The 21,381-nt window shown below is 41.6% G+C and overlaps 1 protein-coding gene across 9 annotated transcripts in view; it reads left to right on the forward strand.

Annotated features, from left to right (window-relative positions):
* Nucleotides 1-21,381, forward strand: part of DMD (dystrophin) — a 7,616,828-nt gene that overhangs the window by 3,177,967 nt on the left and 4,417,480 nt on the right. For 8 of the 9 annotated variants that reach the window (XM_069639082.1, XM_069639084.1, XM_069639079.1 and 5 more), the window contains one exon: nt 14,926-15,108. The exons of the other annotated variant lie outside the window; for it this stretch is intronic. In XM_069639082.1, the coding sequence (XP_069495183.1) occupies nt 14,926-15,108 (183 nt within the window). The remainder of the gene's footprint in view (nt 1-14,925; nt 15,109-21,381) is intronic. 9 annotated transcript variants of the gene reach the window in all.

The following is a 21,381-nucleotide window of genomic DNA, read 5'->3' on the forward strand; positions in this document are numbered from 1 at the left end:
AAGTCCGGATGCAAACCCAATCCCCTGAGCTCTGGAAGGATATATCAAGGAAGAATCCATGGAATCTGAGAACCAAGGACGGATATTTGTTCAAAGATAACGCTCTAGTCATTCCCACACAGAAACTATAACAAAGGATAATAAATCTCTGCCACGATACCCTCCACTCCGGACATCGTGGCATCACCAAAACTCTCTGTCTTACACAAAGACAATTTTGGTGGCCTAGAATGAAGACTGACGTACAACTGTACATCTGAGCCTGCTCTATCTGCAGTCAAAACAAACACGATAACAAGAGACCGGCGGGTCTCCTACTGCAACCTACACTACTGACAAGGCCATGGGAATTCATTGCTACAGACTTCATTGTGGAATTACCACCTTCCAGGGGATACACGACTATCATGGTCACCATTGACTTGTTCACTCATAAGGCTCATTTTACACCCCTGTACAAACTACCATCCTCATCAGAACTCCCTGGAATCTGCCTGGAACACATTTTCTGCCTTCATGGACTTCCTTCCAAGATCATATCAGACCGAGGACCTCAATACGTCTCACAATTCTGGAAACATCTCTGTCGCATTCTAGGAATCCAACGTGCTCTTTCATCTGGTTATCAACCACAAACTAACGGAGCTACGGAATGTGTAAATCAGACCCTAGAACAATACCTTCGTTGTTTCGCCACCAAGGTACAGGATGATTGGTTGCTACTTATACCTGTGGCTGAATTTGCCTACAACAATTCCGATCACTCAGCAGTCAAGACCAGCCCCTTCTATTGCAGTCAAGGATTCCACCCGTCAGTTTTACCTTCTGTTCTTCCACATCCTACACCAGTACCTACCGTCGACTCCTGGATTGAAACTCTCATCAACATACACAAGGAAGCCAGAGAACATTTAGAAAAGGCCCTAACACACACTAAGCGTTATGCGGATTCCAAGAGAAGAGCAGGGCCTTCTTATTCAGTTGGTGACCAAGTCTGGTTGTCCTCGAAACTACTACCACGACATTTACGACCAAACAAATTGGCCCCCCGGTACTATGGGCCATTTTCCATAAAAGAAGTCATCAACCCAGTCTCATTCCGGCTCAAGCTACCAGACTCCTGCAAGAAAATTCACCCAGTTTTTCACACTTATTTATTGAAACCCTACATCCGATCCTCCCGGAAATCCTACAGACCCAGTCCCGTGGTTGTGGACGACCAACTGGAATATGAAGTATCCAGAATATGCGATTCCAGGTATAAACGGGGTCAACTTCAATACCTGGTTGAGTGGAAAGGATATCCTCCTAGTGAAAGAACCTGGGAACCACTTTCTAACCTGAACACCCCTCGATTGCTCCGAAGATATCTCATACACCTGGTGGAACAGGTTTTCGGACGGAGCATGCTGTCATGACCCACAGAACGCGCCCCTTCTGGACTTCCTGGTCCTTATCGCGGCAGGGCTTGCATTCATTGTTTCTCCCAACATGGCAGTATCGCGTGACACGCCTCACACCAGCCTTCACGGCGGATGCAGTACATCCCGTAAATATGCCACGCCGCCGTGGCCCCGCGCGTCTCAACGCTATCAACAGGTAGTGACTAGACGTGTACTTCGCAGCTTGGCAAACCCTTCTGTTATCCAAGTTCCTGGACCCTTATTCCCACTCCTTCCACCCTCTCCTTTCCACCCTGTTCCTGGAATGCATGTATCCTTGCGACCACTTCTTCCTTCCTGGACGTCCTGAACCCGCAAGTATCCTGGAACACTGAACGCACGCTGGAGTCGGAAGAGACTCGTTCCGGCCTGTACAAAACCCGATCCGCCCGCAAGAAGAATGTTCCCGCGGATCCCTGCAAGAAGCAATCTCAGGTGAGACGGGGGGAGATTCACGACACCATCAGAATGTAACTGTGTGGTCGAGGACAGTAGATGAACTTGCTCAATTATATCATGCAGCAATTGGTTGATTGCCGATTGAATCCTATGATCCCTCTAGAATACACAAGTATCGTTTTGTCGTCCAACAAGGTGCAGGCGTTCTTCAATCAAGAAATAAAAGACCATTCCAACTAGTTTATGATCATTTCCATCAGGCAGAGGCATTTGTATTTTCCATACTGTACTCAGGTAGCTGTGAGCAGTCGCCTTATGACTGGAGCATTCTTAGGATCTTGCAAAAACAAGTGAATATCAGTAGTTCTCCCAAACAATGATGGATATGCACGAAGAATGAAGAGGAAAACAGCAAGAATGATCCAATGAACTTTGCCATTAGGCACCACCATGAGTACCTCCAAAGAGAAACTCTGTGACAAAGGAATCGGGGAACGGCTCCCTTTTCCATTCATCAAAGATAAAATCATTTTTCAAGACTTCAATATGTCTCAGTCCAATGTTTAGCAAACTCATGTGGTTTAAGAAAAATAGCTTCTTCACTTCTTGCTTAGCAGCTACAGTGTCTCAAACGAACCACCGTCCAATGAACACTTTATCTGTCTACTAGACAGTCTCTGCATCCTTCTTCCTTGTCATCGATCAATTCTGCATATGCTGAACTACTTCTCCTTGACTTGCTTCCGAATGGGGTGGGCGTGTGGTAGTCTCACTGTTGCAGATCTTCACGTCTGCAAGAAAGATCCAAGCCCGTCTTCCTTGCACCTTCACTGCCGATGGAGTGAAGTCCTCCACGATGCAAGGACCATTAAACCTAGGTTGATGCCAATCAGAATTCGGTCACCGGTAAAGAATCTTGTCAATAAAAGTTCACTTGATCCGGTTGCTGTATGGTCTTCATCTGTGTTCTGAGACCTACACCCAGTTCGCTTTACTTGATCTGAAATGACAGTGATACTTGTAGTCATAAATGTTAAGTAGGTACGTATCTCATTTCCTAACAATTCTGATGTTGTCTGGGCATCACTTCTAGTCCTCGATGGAGGAGTGAGAGGCGTTCTCATTTGCCTCACCGTTACTAGTTCATGGGGCATAAGATGATGGTCAGAGCCTGGTTGATTCCTCAATGCATATAATGCAAGGGGCAGGCAATTCAGCCATCCTTTTTTCAATGTCAACTTACGCTTGGCTATTCTCTCTTTCTGAGCAGGCAGTCGAGCCTCTCACATATCCTGTTCACTCTCAGGTGATAAGCTGAGGAAAACATATGCGTTATACTGAGCAATACGCTAATTTGATCAAACACTACATTCACCAAATGTGGGCCATTATCTGATCTCAATACCTCACATATTCCCCATCCAGGAAATACTTCTCGAACTAGGAACTTCGCAGCACAATTCATGTCAGGGTGTGTGCATGGACCAGCTTTGATCCACCTAGAAAAGGGGCACAACACCACTATCATAAATCTATAGATATTGCAGACCTGCAGCATATCAACGTAGTCAAAATGTAAATGCTGAAATGGACCATTTGGTTGAGGGATAACACCTCTAACTGTTTGCAGCGTGTTCCCAGCAGTAAACTTTTGACATACAATGCAATTTACTACATAGAATGCAACGTGTTCTAACTAATTTGGTATAAACTAGTCCTCCGCAAAAGCTGTTGTAAGGCTTTCCCTAGGAACATGCACAGGGTAGTGTAGCTGTTCCAATGCCACCCTTAATAAGGCTAAAGGCATCACTGGTTTACCAGTGCTTTCCTGTCACCACAATGCCTCAGAAGGGGATAATGAACATCCCCTTCATATCCACAGATCTTTCTCATCCTGTGGTGCTTCACCTTGGACTTCCATTAGTTGTGTCTTCAACAAGTTATTGAAGTTCATTTATTTTCATCATCACCACCATTCTTTAATTCATATCAGGTATATCAAAGCTCATACTGTCTTTTGAATATGCAACTCATTTTGCTTCTTCATCTGTGGCTTGATTTCTGCATGAGATTAAGTCTGCTCTTTTAGTGTACGCTACACACTTAACGATCGCAATGGCTACTGGAAGCTGTAGTGTTTTAATAAGTCTGTCGAATAAAGATGCATGTTGCACTGGAGGGCTGTCTGCTTGAAGATAGCCCCTCCGTTTCCAAAGTGCTAGCACTGTATGTACTATCAACAAAACATATGCGGAGTCACTGTACATGTTACTTCCTGGTCTGCAAGATTCCCAAGCGCGACAATCAGTGTCACTAATTCTGCAGCCTGTGATGAAAACTTTGACAGTAGTCGTGCACTTGTCATTACTTCAAATTCCACACTAGTCATTTGCCTCACCACAGCAGCACCTGAATATCTTTGCCCAGCAGTTCGATACATTTTCGAAGACCCATCAATAAAGAGAATTTCCCCAGCTGCTAGAGCATTTTCCTCCACCCTTGGGATCTCATCATAGAATTCCTCAGAAGTCGAGCAATCATGTGAATGATCGTCTTTTGCCAGTGGTGCAACTACAAACGTGGCAGTATTCACTGTCTTACATCTAACTATTTTGATCGTCAGATTCGATATAACCACCTCATAAGCATAAGCTCTTTGAGATGACAGTGTACCTTTAGGTTTCTCCAAAATTGCAAATAATGCATGCTCAACAAATAAAGTCATGGAATACCCCTTCACTGTGCAGGCAGACTTCTCAATAGAGAACGTGGCAGCTTTCAAAGTTTGTTGGCAGTGGAAGTGACCACTCATTTCTCGGTCCAAATTCTCACTGCAATATGCTAAGGGATTGTACCCCAATGCAGTTCTCTGCATGAGAACTGCCATAATGACTGTTCCATTTGTGTGTGAAAATAAAATAATTGCTCAGAATAATTAGGAATCCCCAGAACCGGGGCTGTGCAAATTGCCTTTTAAAACTCGTCAAACCCTTCCTCCATTTCCTCAGCCCATACTATCTTTTCCTCACTTGTTTGAGCCTTTTTTAGGGCCTGCAAAAATGCCCTTGTGTAAGAGTTATTATCAAATACACATGCTCTCACATAATTACATAATCCCAAAAATTGGTGCATGTGCTTTATTGTGTGTTGTTTTGCTGCTTTCAAAATGGCGTCAGCCCTTTCAAGTGTATCATTCTTCCCTTCATGCGAAATTTACTGGCCTATATATAACACGTCTTTTTGGCAATACTGCAAATTTTCTTTGTCCACCTTATATCCTTTCTCAGCTAAAATAATCTTTAGCTGAACTGAGTCATGTCTGCACTCTTCTTCTGGTGTGCTTCAGATCAAAATACCATCTAGGTATTGCAGCACAACACTTGGCAAATCTATATTGCTAAAGTCCATCTGCAGGATCCTATTGAAGATCGATGGAGACTCACAGTACTGCTGGGGTAATCTCGTTCTTTTAACTTATCCTGAACATAAATGACGTCAGTTCTTGAGAATCTTTATGGAACAGGATTGAGAAAAACGCATTTATCAAATCAATCACAGTAAAATATTGCACATCAACAGGAATACTACATATGATTGTTGCTGGATTAGGAACTAGAGGAAACTTGGCATCTACAATCTGGTTAATCGCGTGCATGTGCTGAATTAAATGCCACAACCCCCCCTACAATTGTTTGACAGGATACATGGACATATTGCATGGTGACTCTTACATCACTAAAATGCCATGATCTATCATGGCGGATATTGTCTTAAAAGTAGCCTTGTCTGCCTCTCGAGATATGGGATACTGTCGAACTCCAGGTAGAATTTCTCATGGCTTCAGTTTAATCTTGACTTCTCCAACCCGCTTTAATAGGACTACATCATAAGGGCCCGTAGTCCATAAAGAAGCTGGCACTTTCACCATGTCTTCATCAAAGAATGCAGGACACTGTCTCACTATCATCATTCTCTATGGGACCTTGTGTCTTTCTGCCCTAACTCAATATGTGATGCTCATCTCGAACACTACTTCGTCATCAGATGGGTCATCTTTAAACATGTCGTCATCAGCGTTGTCATTTAGTCTGTAGACTTCGCCAATAGCAATTACTGTACTCCATGATCTACCTTTATCATCAAATCCTATGAGCATAGCCAAAAACCTCATACTACTGCTGCTTGCAACTCTAAGCAAAAACTCTGTCCCACCTCTTCCTCCATGGGAATCTCTGGTCTAAAGAGAAACTCATCAGGTATTCTCATACTCCTACCTACTAAACCAGGCAGCCATGTTAACAAAATGCATACCCCATAATGAAATACCTTTGGTTCTAATGGTACTACTCGTATGGCTATTTGCCCTGTAAATGCCATAATAAATTTGCTCACATTTAAATAATGTATTCCTGGTGTTGAACACACTATACCTTCATCTGTAAAAGAAATCGTCATATTCAACTTAGTTATTAAAGCTGGACCCATTATATTAACTGGTGTCTGTTTTGAATACAACAAGGGAACAGACATATCACAATCTCTTATAGAACTGGCAATTCTTCAGTAAAAGGAACTCTACTTGTAGCTCCTGTGAAACCTTAAGCATTCATGGCATTACCTGACAGTAAACATTTTCCCACTCCTATACATGAGTGTGTTGTGCCTGTGACTACTAAAAAAAAAAGGATTTGCCTCCTATCATGACATCAACCCTTGGTTCCTCTTGAGTATTTGGTGTTATTGATAGTACTGAACACATCAAGTCACCCAGTGAGCTGTCCTATTGTGGTGCATGCTTATCCCTGTGCCCGTGACAGCATTTGTTCCCTTAATGTTGACACTCGCTGTCAATAACTGTCCTGTGTTTGTGCCTTGCTGTATTTGCATGGGTGCATGCTGCGACTGCCCTTGTGGCAGATTCAATGGCGCTTGCTGTGGTTGCAAAGCCTGTTGCAGCCCGGTGTTTGTACTTGATATACTGTTTGATCTATACCCATCCCTTTTTCGTGAGCTATATGCAGGTGGAAGAGCAGTCCCCTCTCTTGAGAACTGCCCATTCTGAATGTACCGTTGAATCCCACATTTTTGTGCTATATGCCCTTTCATTCCACATGTCCAACATAGAGGAGGGAGCCTTCTAATTTGCCCTCCCTGCATTCCTTGGTTATCACTCTGCATAGGCTGAAATCCACCTTGGTTATTCTGGATGTTCCCTTGTTTGTTCTGAAAACCCCCTCTTCCATGGAAGTTTCCTCTACGTAATGGTGCAAATCCATTCCCTCCTTGATCGAACTGTTGTTTATTAACCTGCTGCATACCCATTGTTTGCTACGTTCTCTGCCCTCCTCTATTAGTTAACATTGCCCCTTCTATTGCATACTTTGACAGATTTTTCTGTACCTGTGTAGCCTCTTCAAGCTTCCTGCCGTCCTCTTTCTTTTGGCTTTTCTCTTGGAAATTCTGAGTGTAAATCAACGGATGCTCCCCTTTCCTGCATCTTATGTGTCATTATAGCTCCCATGTCTGACGTGTTTCGATACTGTACTTGAAGCCCTTTCCAGACTGCCGCTCTACAATTATTAAACAGTGCTCCGTTGTGAGTAGTGTTCTGAGCAGTGACACCTGTGTATCCTACTCTTGACCAAATGTCATTGGCTCTTACCCCAAGTATAGCTCCTCGAAGACCCTTAATGTCCCCTATAGCCATTGTGTTACCTCCTGTGATTTTCACTAATTCATAGATCCATTTTCTGGAACCTGACGTCAAACTTGGGAGTTTACACCTTAAATTATCCTTATCCATATGGGGCTAAGGAATATACTATGGGCTGACCCCACAATTTTCTAAAAATGGGAATTGTGAGATTCCAAAATCGCATCCATCCCCCATTGTCTGGCTGTCCAGAGCAGGGACAATTGTTCCACACCGTCTCCTTCCTGGTTATTATCTTAGTCTGCTCACATAAGGTGGCGAGTCCCCCATCACACTATGGGATCGCCCTTTAGGTTGATCTAGCTGTGACAGTGTTTCTGGTGTCCTTGGATTAGGTAGGTCTAGATCTGACTATCTTACTTCTCTGTCTATCGGAGAACACCCTTCAGAACCATATCCATTAGTTCCCTCCTCCCCACCAATGGTTTCTCTATCTTCGTCTGACATATCCTGCTCCCAACTAGTATGGCTTCCCTCTTTCTCATCTTTATTCAGAGTCAGCTTGTCCAAAGACAAAGTTCTCTGCTTGAGGCTAAACAAACCTCCCTCTTAGCCTTGCGGCTGTGCACCTTCGAATCAATTATTCTTTCTCTTACCTTTCAATTCTTTTTTGGTCCATTGTCATGATAAACCTTATCGATTTTTTCTCCAATGCTTCTTATATCAAAATGATCCTCTCGATCTTCTCCAGACAGACCTGGCATTGGCTCATGTGTCGGGAAGAACTCGTCTATGTCTTCCCATGCTACTACTGGATTAGGTTGCATTAACTATTTTCCTATGTGATCAATGTCTCGTGCTCTCTGCCTCGCTTAAGTTTTATTTCCTCGTCAAGCTTGCTTCGTTTCCTTGCTTCGTCCCTAACCCTTTGTTCTTCCTGCCTTTTCATCTCTCTTCTCTAATTTGCTCTACACATTTCATCATATTTGCGTCTTTGTATTCTTTTATCCCTTAATTTCAGTTCTTCCTCTTCCTCTGTTTTCCTTTCTAGCCTGTCTCGTTCTTTAATTGCTCTTTGCCTTTTATTATACTTCCTTTGCTCGTCTGCTCTTTCCAGTTTTTTTAACTGTTCATCTTGATACAGTTGTTCCTGTCTTTGTCTACTCTTCCTTTTAGCCTCGTCCTCTTTCAATTGTTTTTCTCGTACCCTGTCTTTTTTATCCTGGGCATCCTGATCTTCCTCTTACCTTACTTCTTCGATGCTTTTTCCATCAAGTTTGCGCAATATCTGACCACCCATCCATTTGTTCTGTACGAGCGCTATCTCGTCAGCTTTATCTTTCTCTCCTTACCATCTTTTTATTTCTCTCTCTATATCTAGAGACATACCTGGTTGGTCACTTCTTTCCTTGTCCCATGATACTTTAGTAATCACATCTCTTTCTGAAGTCTTTTCGGGACTCTCGTTGCTGCTGCATGTAGGTGGCTTATACGTCGGGTTACTATACCCCGTTGGTGCTTTAAGCAATCTGAGAGGATATAAACCTTCATCTTTTGTACTATCACCGTTTACTTAAGGCACGGTAGGGGGAGCAGAAGGCTCTTCACCCCCCTCTTTTCACTGGTGAAGCATCCAGTCCTTAGGAGACATGGTCTTCCCTTTCCTCCTGGTACATTTTCCAGAGCTCTAAACTTGCTAACCTTTTTTCTAACTTTGTTCCTGTACATGCTGATAGTAAATATGTCAACATATTTTGCAAAACTGCTTTAGACAGCGATCCCTCTTGTGGCCATGGCATGAACAATTTATCTGCCGTACCCTTAACCCATTGCGCACTGTACTGCTTAAGTTTGGGTGCGTGTTTTGGCAACTGTCTGCACAAATGTATACGTAGAGAAATGTCCTCCATCATAACTTGGGTCACAATTAATTGTTACCTTTTTTATTTTATCTTACAAAATAAATGTTTTCCAGAAAATTAATACAATATGACCATGCACAAATTGTTGCAACTCCAAGTAATCCTGTGGTCGACTTATATAAATAAATAATCATGTTTTCTGTTCAAATCTCAACTTTTCCACCACTGTCTATTTCTTCCTTATTTCTCAATATTCAATTTCTTTACCACATATATCTCATACAACATATAGACAGACAAACAAATTGACAGACTGGCCTGCCCATGTATACATTAGTCCACGCAACTAGTGACTTTTTATGCCCCTAAAAATGACTCTGATGGAGTATCAGCTGTCCTCTTTAACGATGCCTTGATCGTTCATAGCCTATATATGTCCCCTTGGATTTTAGGACGAGTTCCTTCTAAATGTCCTTGACATAGGTCTAAGGGCTTACTATATAGATCGCTTTTCATCTATATACTTTAAACTGTGACATTCATTGTCTCACACTATGATGCTCCTCATCTTAACCCAAAAAACAAAATACCCCAATCAACCAACCCTCTGTTACACTATCCCTGTTATCACTCTTTCCCACTCAGTGCTCATTCAGTTTGCCACCTCACTCAGCCTACTAACCATTTGTGTTTTTCGACTTCCAACCCTCGGGATCATCTCCTCCTTTGAGCAGCCGCTTCAACCTTCGGTCCGCTCAGCTTCATGTAGAAAATGAGAAGGTATTCCACTTGAAAATGAGGGACCCGTCCCACCTTTACTTGCAAGATTTTTAAACTAATGGTCGCTATCTACAGGGAGGCTCACATTCTTTCAGTTAAATAGTGGAGGATGTTCAATATTTCCGGGATCCCAAAGTTTACTAGGTTGATGGATTTTAACCATCCGCTCTGCTACCATCTGAAATGGGGTATTCGACCCAGACCTTTAAGAAGAGATAGCAATACTTAGAGAAGGATGTAGATGCAGAATATACTCAAACATCAATAACCAAACTCACTCAGGAAGTTGGCAAAGTGTGACTGTTTTAGTATCAATTATCTAAAACAGGGAGTTACAACAAACATCAACATGTTCGCTCGATCTTCAACACATAAAAAAACAACTTTTATAAAGAAAACTCGTCATCATTGACATCTAGCTATGTTGCAAACTACAAAACACTATTTAGAATGGTGATAGGCTTACAAGTAACATCTACGTATATGTTTCATACTGGTCAGGAAAGTAATTGGGCCTCTAACATCAGGGTGGGCAACTAAGCCATCTCTTAGTGCAGGTTTCTTTGAACGTCATCAAATACACAACATCCCATTGGTTATACAAACTATAGGGCTCTCTATTACGAGACCCTCTATAATTGGCTGGCACCCTTGTACCCCTCTGTATTATTCCACCTACACAAGCAGCACACAGGCTATCATCCAGGTCCTAGTGGGCTGGTCAGGACCACAGCTTCCCACCAATTAGCCCTGTCATCTATCATCACCCTTACAGTCTGCCTGTCAATTAAGGGTTTGAACTCAGCCTTGAAATTGTTCTCTGTGCTGAAGAATATGAAGGAGTATAGCATACACTGTCTCCTCGGTTTCAATACGGCTTGTCTAGTATCTATTCTCATCCAACCACGTGACTGCAGACCATGTTTTAGAGTCTTGCTATATTTAAAATACTATTAAATGATGAACCTCTGACTTCTTCAATATTCTCGCTCCTCACTTAAGACAGGAGTTCTATTCTTTCACACGTTCCGTAACCATTTTACGCACATTCAGGCCCAAGGTGGCCTTGACTTCTTGGTTTTGAGCCATTCAAACCCCTTCTTTGATTCACTTCCAGGGTTCAGCTTCCAATTTCTAACTGTATAAAACACTGAAAACCTTTCCCTTCACTGGATCTAGCACTGCTAAAGTGTGTTGTGGAATCCTCCAAAGTTTCCTACACATATACATTGGTGCATCGCCACAATTGATTCACTACATAGCTATCCTTAACAAATATTTTGTCTACTTGCGTTGCTGCAACTGTACAATTATAAAATAACTTAACATTTTCATTATTTCTGTAGCATGAGCATCTTCATCCCGAGCCTGAAATGTTCCTCATGCTTGGCATCTCCTCCTTTGTTTCTATAGAATGCTTAATTCTTCAATCTCGTCTCATGTGTGTGTCATCCCTGCTCTGTATGACATCACTAGTCTGCTTCCTCCCTTGCCTTTCCCACTTCCTCCAGGATTTCAATCTTACTTTCAGGATTCTCTTTGGTATAAGCAGTCTCACTGGCATTGCATGTGTCTCACACTCTGGCTCCCAACATATAGGCAACATGGGGGAGGAGCTTTGGGTGGGCGTACTTGGCTCCACCTCTACAATACAGCATCCAACCTGTCAAGGGAAAGATATATTATATTCATGTATGTTCATTGGTTCACATATAGACTGTCATATTGTCTAAAGCTTGGGTCAAAAAGCCCTTTTACCAGGATTCTTAGAACTCCCCATTTTTGTTAGTCACAAATCATCCTGGAATACTCTGCTTTTCACCCATTGGCAGAAAAATCAGTGAAGACATGGACACTTGGCCTATATTACCAAATGTTCTAGAATAATGTAGTCTAATCCCTATTTTTTCCAAAGTTGGCTACTATCACTAACACCTCAATACTTGTCCTTCTTAGGAATATCTTCTGAGAAGTATTTAACGTTTTCTCAGAGAAGTATTCTGGTGTAATCCATGCCAACTGCTGCAGAAAAACACACAAGCCTCTGGTTTACAGATCTTGAAAGGAGTACAGACACCCAAACTGAAATGAGCCAATTTCCTACTCTAATGAAACTCTGCCACTAATGTTCCCTTTTTAGCTTTCTCGTCTGTAATTGCAGTCATGTTCTGGTTACCACAATCACTTATTTCCATGACCTCTAAAGCATCACTGGCTGGCATTTTACTTTCCCTTTAGAGCAATGCAAAACATCCTGACATCTTGGGCCTGATTTACAAAGCGATTTACAATGGGATTGCACCATTGTAAAACCCTTTTGTAAATCAGATGCTTTCCCAAAAGCTCCCTTAAACCTTTGTAAGGGAGGCATAGCGTGGTCTTCCACCTGTTAGAGCTTGATGATTAGTGGGATAAATATGTGTGCTTCAACACATCATAATAAGTGGAACATAAAGGTTTACTGGAAGAAACAGCGACAATTATTTCTTGATGTGAGGAGGAACAAATAGGTATATTAATTCAAGACAAACACTTCATATTCCTTCATAGTGCGATATATATCCTTTCATCTCACTTATCAAGTAGTACACCAATCCCCATGAAATTGTCACCCAGTGGCTTTCATTCACAGAAATGTTAGAGGTGGCTGTTTGAGAAAACAAACTAATGGCATTAGAGTAAGTGACATCTGTATTAACCCCTCTAAAGTTCATTGGAAGTGATGTCCACCTAATCTTTGACAAGGGTGACATGTTAGCATAATAAGGTGCAACTTTACACGCAAAGGTGCTGTTGCCATATGCCAAGTCCAGCTTGAAATAACACATACATACAATGTAACACCAGTTAATGAATTGCATAGTCATATCATATTCACATGTCCATTTCCGGGCATCAATGCCAAGAACAAACCTCAGTACACCATGCTACCACCTTATGCAGGTATTGCCTCAACTGACAGGAATATTCGCCATATACAAGGTACAGATTCACATTCCCAGGCTCTTCCCTTTATATCGACTTACAACCTCAGATGTCTCAGTAATGGCACCTTACACCAAATAATACAACATTTGACTGGTATAGAACTCATTTATATGCCAACACATGCCAAGGTGATGACATCATACACCAAGTACAGTGCCTTATTTCCCAGTTATGTCATCAAATGCCTGTTATTCATTCACATGCCTGGTATAGATATGATGTAACATACAGCTTCTCATGCTCATATGCTGCCACCCATCGTATTCCAAGTCCAGACTCAAATGCCCCTCTGGTTCCATTGAATGTTGGTGAATTCCTCTTTTGTATGGTATCACCATAATTTGTCATTTAATGCCACAAAGGGCTCAAGATGACATTGACTCCCCGCATCACACCCCAAAACTTAATGGGTTCTTGCAGTCTGTTCCTCCCTCTGTTTTGTGCAAAAGAGTACAACCCCCACCCCTCTCATGTCTCTTCCCTTCTTTCCCAGCAGCAGGTAAGGGGCTACCTCTGTACTGGGAGAGAAACAAAAGATCAGCAATTCCCCCCTTCGCCCTATTCAGGATCCTCATATTGGATGCTGAGTGGCCAGCGGAGGAAAACAAAGTAGAACATATAGAAATTAAAGATGACTCATACTGGCCCCTGTCTGCCTTCTTTTACTGGTTCTGCTGCTGTGAACGTTGATCCAGGGGTAACAGGGTCTGCACCAGAAATACTAAAGGGGAGACAAGGGTTCCAGCTGGAACACCCGGTGCCTCCCTCACCTTCGTTGATATCCTAGGTCTCATTTGACTGACTTATATCAGACAACGTGCGATAGGATGAGCTGAGTCACAATTAACAGTCCCAATCAGATGCACATATCATAGCCGAGTCAGGTGTTAAGGGTTTACGTGATTATCTATGCAAGGGCTATTTTGGAAATGACCGTTTACTATTTCGAAGAAATAAAAACTCTATATAGTTCTAGGGCTTCCCAAACTGACACAAATGTACATAAAATAAACAAATATGTAATAAGAGACAGGATTTACACATTCAAACTAGTTCGTACAGCACGTCATGTTTGTGACATTTGTCAAAGGCAAACAATGCTACAAAATGTGTGTTTGGTAGCTAGATAGCCGTCCTGTACATTTTACAATGTGAACATTTTCCTTCATATATATGTAGATGCAAATCTTTATGAAAAATATATATAGATTGTTTTTAAAATGAAATGTTTGACTTTAATATGTATTTTCGTTCCAGATGTACACATGACTTTTCTGTCTACGGAAGAAAGCTCTCTCATGTTAGCACGCTGATTTCGACCTGTCCATTTCTCATTGTCAAAACTGTAATCATCTTTTGTACACACTGTCCCCAGCTATTATTTTGTGATGTTTCATCTATCATTGCACCGTTTTGCTTTATTATGAATTAAGTTTGCCATCTAGTTGAAAAGTCAGGAACCAGTTAGATCTACACATTCAGCTACACCTGTGTGTGATATGCACTGAGCAGCCTAGCTACTGTAAGTTCATTTAATACATATTTTATTGATCATAAATGGAAATTAAAGCAAATGGCCAACCATAAATTGGACATAATTGTTTTCAAACAGTTAGTCTCTCCAAGTCAGGATAAGAGACTAAAAGCTGAGTTGAACTGATTACACAGAAGACATTCCTGTAAACCTTTGAGTCGTTTAGAAAAGCATAACTGACTAGACAGTGTTTTGCTACTGCTAAACCGAAGTCCCCTGATTCCGCTAGCTAACTGCCCTGGGTCCTGTATTGGTTTTGCTCAATAGGAGATTGATGGAGATCTGGCGAAGACGAAGGAAGACCTGAAAGCCGTACACAGACAGGCTGAAAGCTTGTCTAAGGAGGGGGCTGCCAAGGCAGTGGAGCCAACCATGATCAAGCTCACCAAGCGTTGGCAAGACATTGAGAGCAAATTTGCTCAGTTCCGGCGACTGAACTTTGCACAAATTGTGAGTTGTTACTAGCGATCCTATTGGTTTGCGACTGCTACTAACTGACTCCTACTAACAATATGAGCATTTCAGGCTATCAGTATTTTGGAGGAATAAAACAAACACTTCTATCTGGAAAGTTCTGTCACCCTTTAAGTGAAATAATGTAAGGAAATAGACAGCTATTGCCTCAGTATTTTTGTTTATGTTGCCTCGTTCATTTTTCCATGACATTACAAGTGTTAACTTCAATTGTCCATGCATTTGTTGTCACGTGAAATGTGTAACCTGTAAAATGCCTAATTTCGAAACCACCATGCCATGCATCAGTGTAATTCACCTTTATTTTTCTTGAAGTCTTCTGTACAGTTTCCATATCGTTTTCCAGTTAATACCAAGTACCTCGAGAGCATTATGGACTAACCAACTTTGTATTCTTTAAGTGCCATCCTTGCGATTATCATCAATAGAACTGGGATGTTCAAATGGGTGCTACTGACACAATTTCTCGGTTCAGATTGTTTAAAAAAGTCAAATGTTATTAGTGATAGGTGCGTTGTGAATCATGTACAAATAGAGCAGGTGTTGCTCGAAGAAGCATCAACACAGCGGCAACACTAGCTTGTGCTTCTAAGATTGAAGAATTATGCATAGTGGAGAAAATGTGTGATTGGACACCTACCCATAACTTCGGCTCTGAAACCTATGGCTCACCAGATGTTTTGGATTACAACTCCCATCAGACCCAGCCACCATACTCAATGGTGAGGGTTCATGGGTGTTATAGTCTGAGACATCTGGTGGGGTACAGTCCCTTTTGTTCAGTGAATGGGTAGCATGTTCAACTAACAATGTTCACAACAATGGCCTATCATTTGGAAGCACTTGATGTTAAAAAGGATACTTCTCTACTCATTTTATGAAAGGCAGTTTGTTGGGGTCACAGTCATAAAGTATGAAATTATATGTTTCCTTTGAAATTGTTTCTCCAATGTTTCCTTTGAATTATATGCTAAAAACTGAATACATCTCATGGGGTACTCAGTAATATTTTGCAAACAACTGTTTTAAAGTCTCTCAGAAGAGTCAAGGAGAGAAAACCTATCCTCCTTAAAGTAACATGGAGCATACCATTGGTAAAGGATTGTTCACACCTAATAAATGGGCTGCAATGTTGCAGGATGAAATTAGTTGTTATAGTCTCCATTTTATCCCTAAAACGACACTAAGATAAATGCATATAATCCAAATGCACTGATAACATACCACATAGGACAGCCATAGCTATCTGATGGACATTAAATCCCCATTTGAAGAACAATGTAGATGCAGATGTGATATAGGTTAGCGAAGGGAGAGTATTAGCATCTTCACAATTCATCAGGTACATCAATGATTCATAAGGGCTCTGATTACACCAGATCTTTGCCAAATATAGCAATGGTTTAAGGGCTATTAGATATCAGATGCTGGTCAATCCAAGGTCAGGATGCACAAATAGGTTAGGCCCCATTTGAGGGAGCTTAAGCAACTTCTTGAGAAAGATGTTTTCTGTAAAGGTTAGATCAAGAAAGCAAATCTCACATTGTCCGACAGATGTTCAACAATTCTGAACTTCACACAGAAGTTTGGCAATAATGTGGTCGATCCTGCTATGGAATTCTATAGATCTCAGGCTGTTGGGCAGCAGTCTATGGCACAGAATTGTGGGGTCATAGCGGACTTACTTGTATGTTTGACCCATTTGCCATTGCTGGACAATTTGGATTCTTAAGCCACTGTTTTTCTTCATTTACTTTCCCACAGCACATTAGTTTGGTTGTACTGGTGTTCACCACTATGACATTCACATCCCAAATTTGACTAACTGCCCTGCTAATCTTTTAAGGCCGCTGGGGGTCTGAGAGATGAGGACATCATTGTCTGCGAACATCAATATGTTTAGTTTCACCTCTCCTAATCTGTATTTTCCTAGATGGCTTAAAATGTCATTGAAATAGATAGAGAGTGAGGGCCAACACTCACCCCTGCTTAACTTCCTTCTCTACCAGGAACTGAATAGTACACTCCCCACTGCTTCCACATCTAACAATGGTGGTATTTCCAGAGTACAACAGCAAGATAGCACTAAGCAAAGGACTTAGAATATCTCATCACACAATGACTTCAACTGCTCAGAACAGGGAATGCAATTGGATGCCGTCTTGAGATCAACAAAGAGTAGATACAGAATACCAGAGCCCAATACAACATACCTTTCTATCAAAATGCCACATCAGATGGCTTTTTCCCTTGTTCTGACTCCTCTCTTCAATCCAGCTTGAAAGATATTAATACAATTGGATTCATCAAGCTATTTCTCTAATATTTTAGGAACTAGTTTCCCAAAGATCTTCCCTGAGGCTTTAATCAGGTAGATTAGGCAGTACTTTCTAGGATAATCTCTAAACCCCTTATTGTAGGTGGGGACAATCTAAGCCTGGCACCAGGATGGGGGTCTATCCTGCAAAAATGTTTGCAAACAAGCTGCAGGTAAGGGCCCCTTATGCTTTGTTCCAGTTTATAAACATCCATCAGGATTCTATCAGGTCCTGGGGGTTTTTCCCCGCATTGGGATGCTACAATGACAGCTACTTTTTTGGGAGCAAACACTAGATATCCCTAAAATGATTCTAAAATAAATAAATATATTCCAAATACACTCATAACATAACAAGAGAAAACATATTAAAAGATCATTATGTACATATGAGATTTGTAAAAGTGCTATGAGAGCAGATTTTGTTTTTCAGATGTATACAGATGTGTGATGACATTATTTGATTTCTTTCATGTATACATTTTAGTCTGTACTCCTTTCATAGCCTGGCAGATATCTTCAGTCTAAAACTAGTATCTATGAATCTCACATGATAGTTACATCCAGACTTCCACAATCAATTTGATCAATTTGTAATCATTTTTATAATTATCTCCACCTTCCTCTATCTGGATTGCTTTTCCTCCTTCTCCTGTTTCTCTTTCCAGGATATGTCTTTCTTCCCCTCTCATCCTGTTCTTACCCTCTCCAACCTTTCCCCTGCTTTTCCTCTTCCCTTCCCCTCATCTCTATGTCCTTTCTCCTCCAGCATGTCCCTTAATCCTCTGTGCTATTACTCCACAACTTGTCCCTTGGAATTCCTTCCAAACTCCCTCAAATCAATATTACCTCAGAAAATCGATATTATCTCAGTGGCTCAGACACTTTTTATGTCATGAGATGTAATCTAATTTCTCCCATGGCCTTGGTGATTGGTGGGCTGGTTATCATCTGGTCTCATGTTATTGTGATTGGCCTCATTTAAATGTGCTGTCTACTCCCACACCTTTATGGGCTGAGAACAAAAAGGGGCCTGCCACCATCTTGTACTTCAGCTGCACGTTCATGCCCAACTGCCTGATCATGCCATGGCATCTCAGAACTCTGAGGTCTGTTATCGCTCCACAAGCTTTCTGTCTGGTTTGCAGCTCCTCTATTTCTCTGGTAAGTGCATCAGGAGTCTACTCACAATTTCACATGTGGAAAACATGCCCAAGAACTGTACAGAACTATAGTTGTTTTCAGCTCATAGCCAGGGTTTGCAAAGGGCCATTCTGCCCTTTAATCCCAATAACTTGGTTCGTGCTTACAGACTGGCAGGGCTATTTTGTGATATTACTGAGAACGCTGTTGAGGGTAGCAATGATCTGGGAATCCTATGTATCTCTACCAGGGCTCAGACTGCATATTTCTTCAGGCTCATGCAGTCTCCTGAACCCAGTATACTGTCTGATATTTGGGGCATCACCACAAAAGGCTGTAGGAATATGATGAAAACAAACTGCAAGAACCTCCAGCTTAACTGAAATACATTATTTATATTATATATACTCATTTTCTTTGTGAACAAGAAGTATGTTTGAAGATATATATAACACCTATCTTAATAAGATTGCTGGCCAAAATTGAATTGTACATTATAATAATGTGCTATGTGTGAGGTCATGTAATGGAGCTTGTGAAACCATGGGAGCTAGAGACCACCACCCGCTCAATGTGTACTAGGCCCAAAAAGTGGTATATGGGGAATCTCTGAGGTTCCCCAGCTAATCTCTAACCTTAGGTGTTTACCAAAACACCACAAATCTGGCATCACGCTATCCCACCCCCTAATCCCAAGCTAGGACACACTTCACCATGAAAGGCTTGGACAGTGCTGGTAACGAGAGAAATGTATACCATTCAACCAACAAGTGCATTTTAAAGACTTGATGAAAGAAACTGCCTATCAGTTGCATGCAAACATCTAAGACCTGCAACCTATTGTGGAGGGATACATATCAAGATAGGTGAATATGGGGTAAACAGACCAGATAATCTACAGCAGCAAGAACCACAGATATTTGATAAGCAAGATGGTGGATGACATATGATGTATTGTTCCTCCGCTCGGTGCACCACAGCATGGATCAATTAGGAGCTGCTGAAGAACTACATTTGAACTTGAAGAAACAATCACCACATTCAGCTTATGGAATTGTAGGACTGAGCATGGTTTTGTTTTTAGAAGCCCTGTGGCAGACCTGAAGTAGTGTAAAGATGGTCAGTGTTTTAGAGTGAGACTGGGTGAGCATGGATGGACATGGGGAGGATAGAGGTGGCATGTCAGAGCTGGGAGGAGGGGAACACGTTATGAAATAGAGCAAGGAGAGTGTGAAGGTAGAATGCAGGAGCAGAGGGACAAGCAGAAGACAATATGCAAGGGATACACAAAAGAGATATAGAAGAGTGACACAGAGGTAGCACAAGGATAAATAAAGATGTGGCAACCAAGTGTGTAGGAGTGAGGAAACGAGAGACTGGAGAAGAGCGGGTGAAAAGGGAGGAACATATGAAGAGGAAGAGGTTAAGAGAGAAGCATTGAATAGGGAGAATGAAGGGAGATATTATAACCCTGCCAGGACTCTTCGCTCACAAGCTCTGAAGATTATTCAGCCCCCTAGGACTAGACTTACGTAGGTGAGTGGTTGTGCTTTTTCAGTGGCGGCTGCTAAGGCTTGGAATCTTCTTCCCATCCCTTTGTGCACCATCAAGCACCATCTGCTTTTCCATCTGGCTTTGAAAACCCTCCTTTTCTAGCCCTCTCACCTTTGGTTGGCCTGCCTCTGAAGCTTCAGCGACAAGATGCCTTTGGGCGTACATTGCGCTTTATAAGTTTGGATAACATAACATAACATGGTGGATCTGTTTATCCAAGGAACAGAGTAAAACAAATCTCAATAGAAAGAACCAAGGGAAGAACAATAGACCCATCAAGGATAATTCTCTACGAAAGGTGAAGCCAAGCCAAGTCATATATGAACTGTATGAAATAGTCAAAACAGTGACTAGAAACTACTTGAAGATTAAATATAGAAATAAAAGTTTGCAAGGAGCCCAACACATAACAGGCGAAGGGAGTAATTTTCTTGGCTTTAGTTGCCAATACAGTGGAAGAGTCAGTTAGGTTAGTTTTGGACAGTGGACAGTTTATTTTAAGACCTTGACCGATGACTAACAAGCACCGTAGCCATTTGTGTTAGGTAGGGAAGCCTTGTACAAGGCCTTGTAAAGGCCTTTTCTCTTTTCTTTAATAAATCTAAAAGTTAAATGATCTGTCAGAGTCTGTGTCTTCCTTCTGTACTGCCACAGTACCCAGGCCTAAGGATAAATGGTTCAGGCATACTCAGGCACGGAACTCAGACCAGCTACCCATGAACAATTGAGCCATAAAGGGTGGAATGGACCACTTTGGGAGACAATCACCTTATCCCAGCAACATCAGAGGAACCACGACACAAAGGGAAGATGTAGGGAGGACATTTGAAATCCCAGACACTGTTACTTGACTGGAAACATGCGGAGTGGAAGGTAAGAGAGAGATGGAACAATGAACCTCCTATGCAGGCTTGAATTCTTCATCTTTGGTGTCTTTGAAAATTCCACATTCTTAAATGTAATGCATCCTAAACAATGTACATAATTCTGTAATAAAATGAACATTTTTTTAATAACATTTCTTTTTATATTCTGGTTGTTTGTTGGTACCAGGATATGACATATGATGTCAGAGTGGGATTAGAATTCCCAGTAACATCCCCTCAACAATACATGTGGTTTGGGCCATATGCCCTCTGAAAGGTACAACAAACAGACTGCTGTTATATAGGTCAATTAACTTCCCTTTGTAGTGTAGGATTGCACACTTTGAAGCTCCTTTCTTCAATTGGGGT

Source organism: Ambystoma mexicanum, chromosome 7q (assembly GCF_040938575.1).
Source record: "Ambystoma mexicanum isolate Mex_15411 chromosome 7q, UKY_AmexF1_1, whole genome shotgun sequence".
NCBI lineage: Eukaryota > Metazoa > Chordata > Amphibia > Caudata > Ambystomatidae > Ambystoma > Ambystoma mexicanum.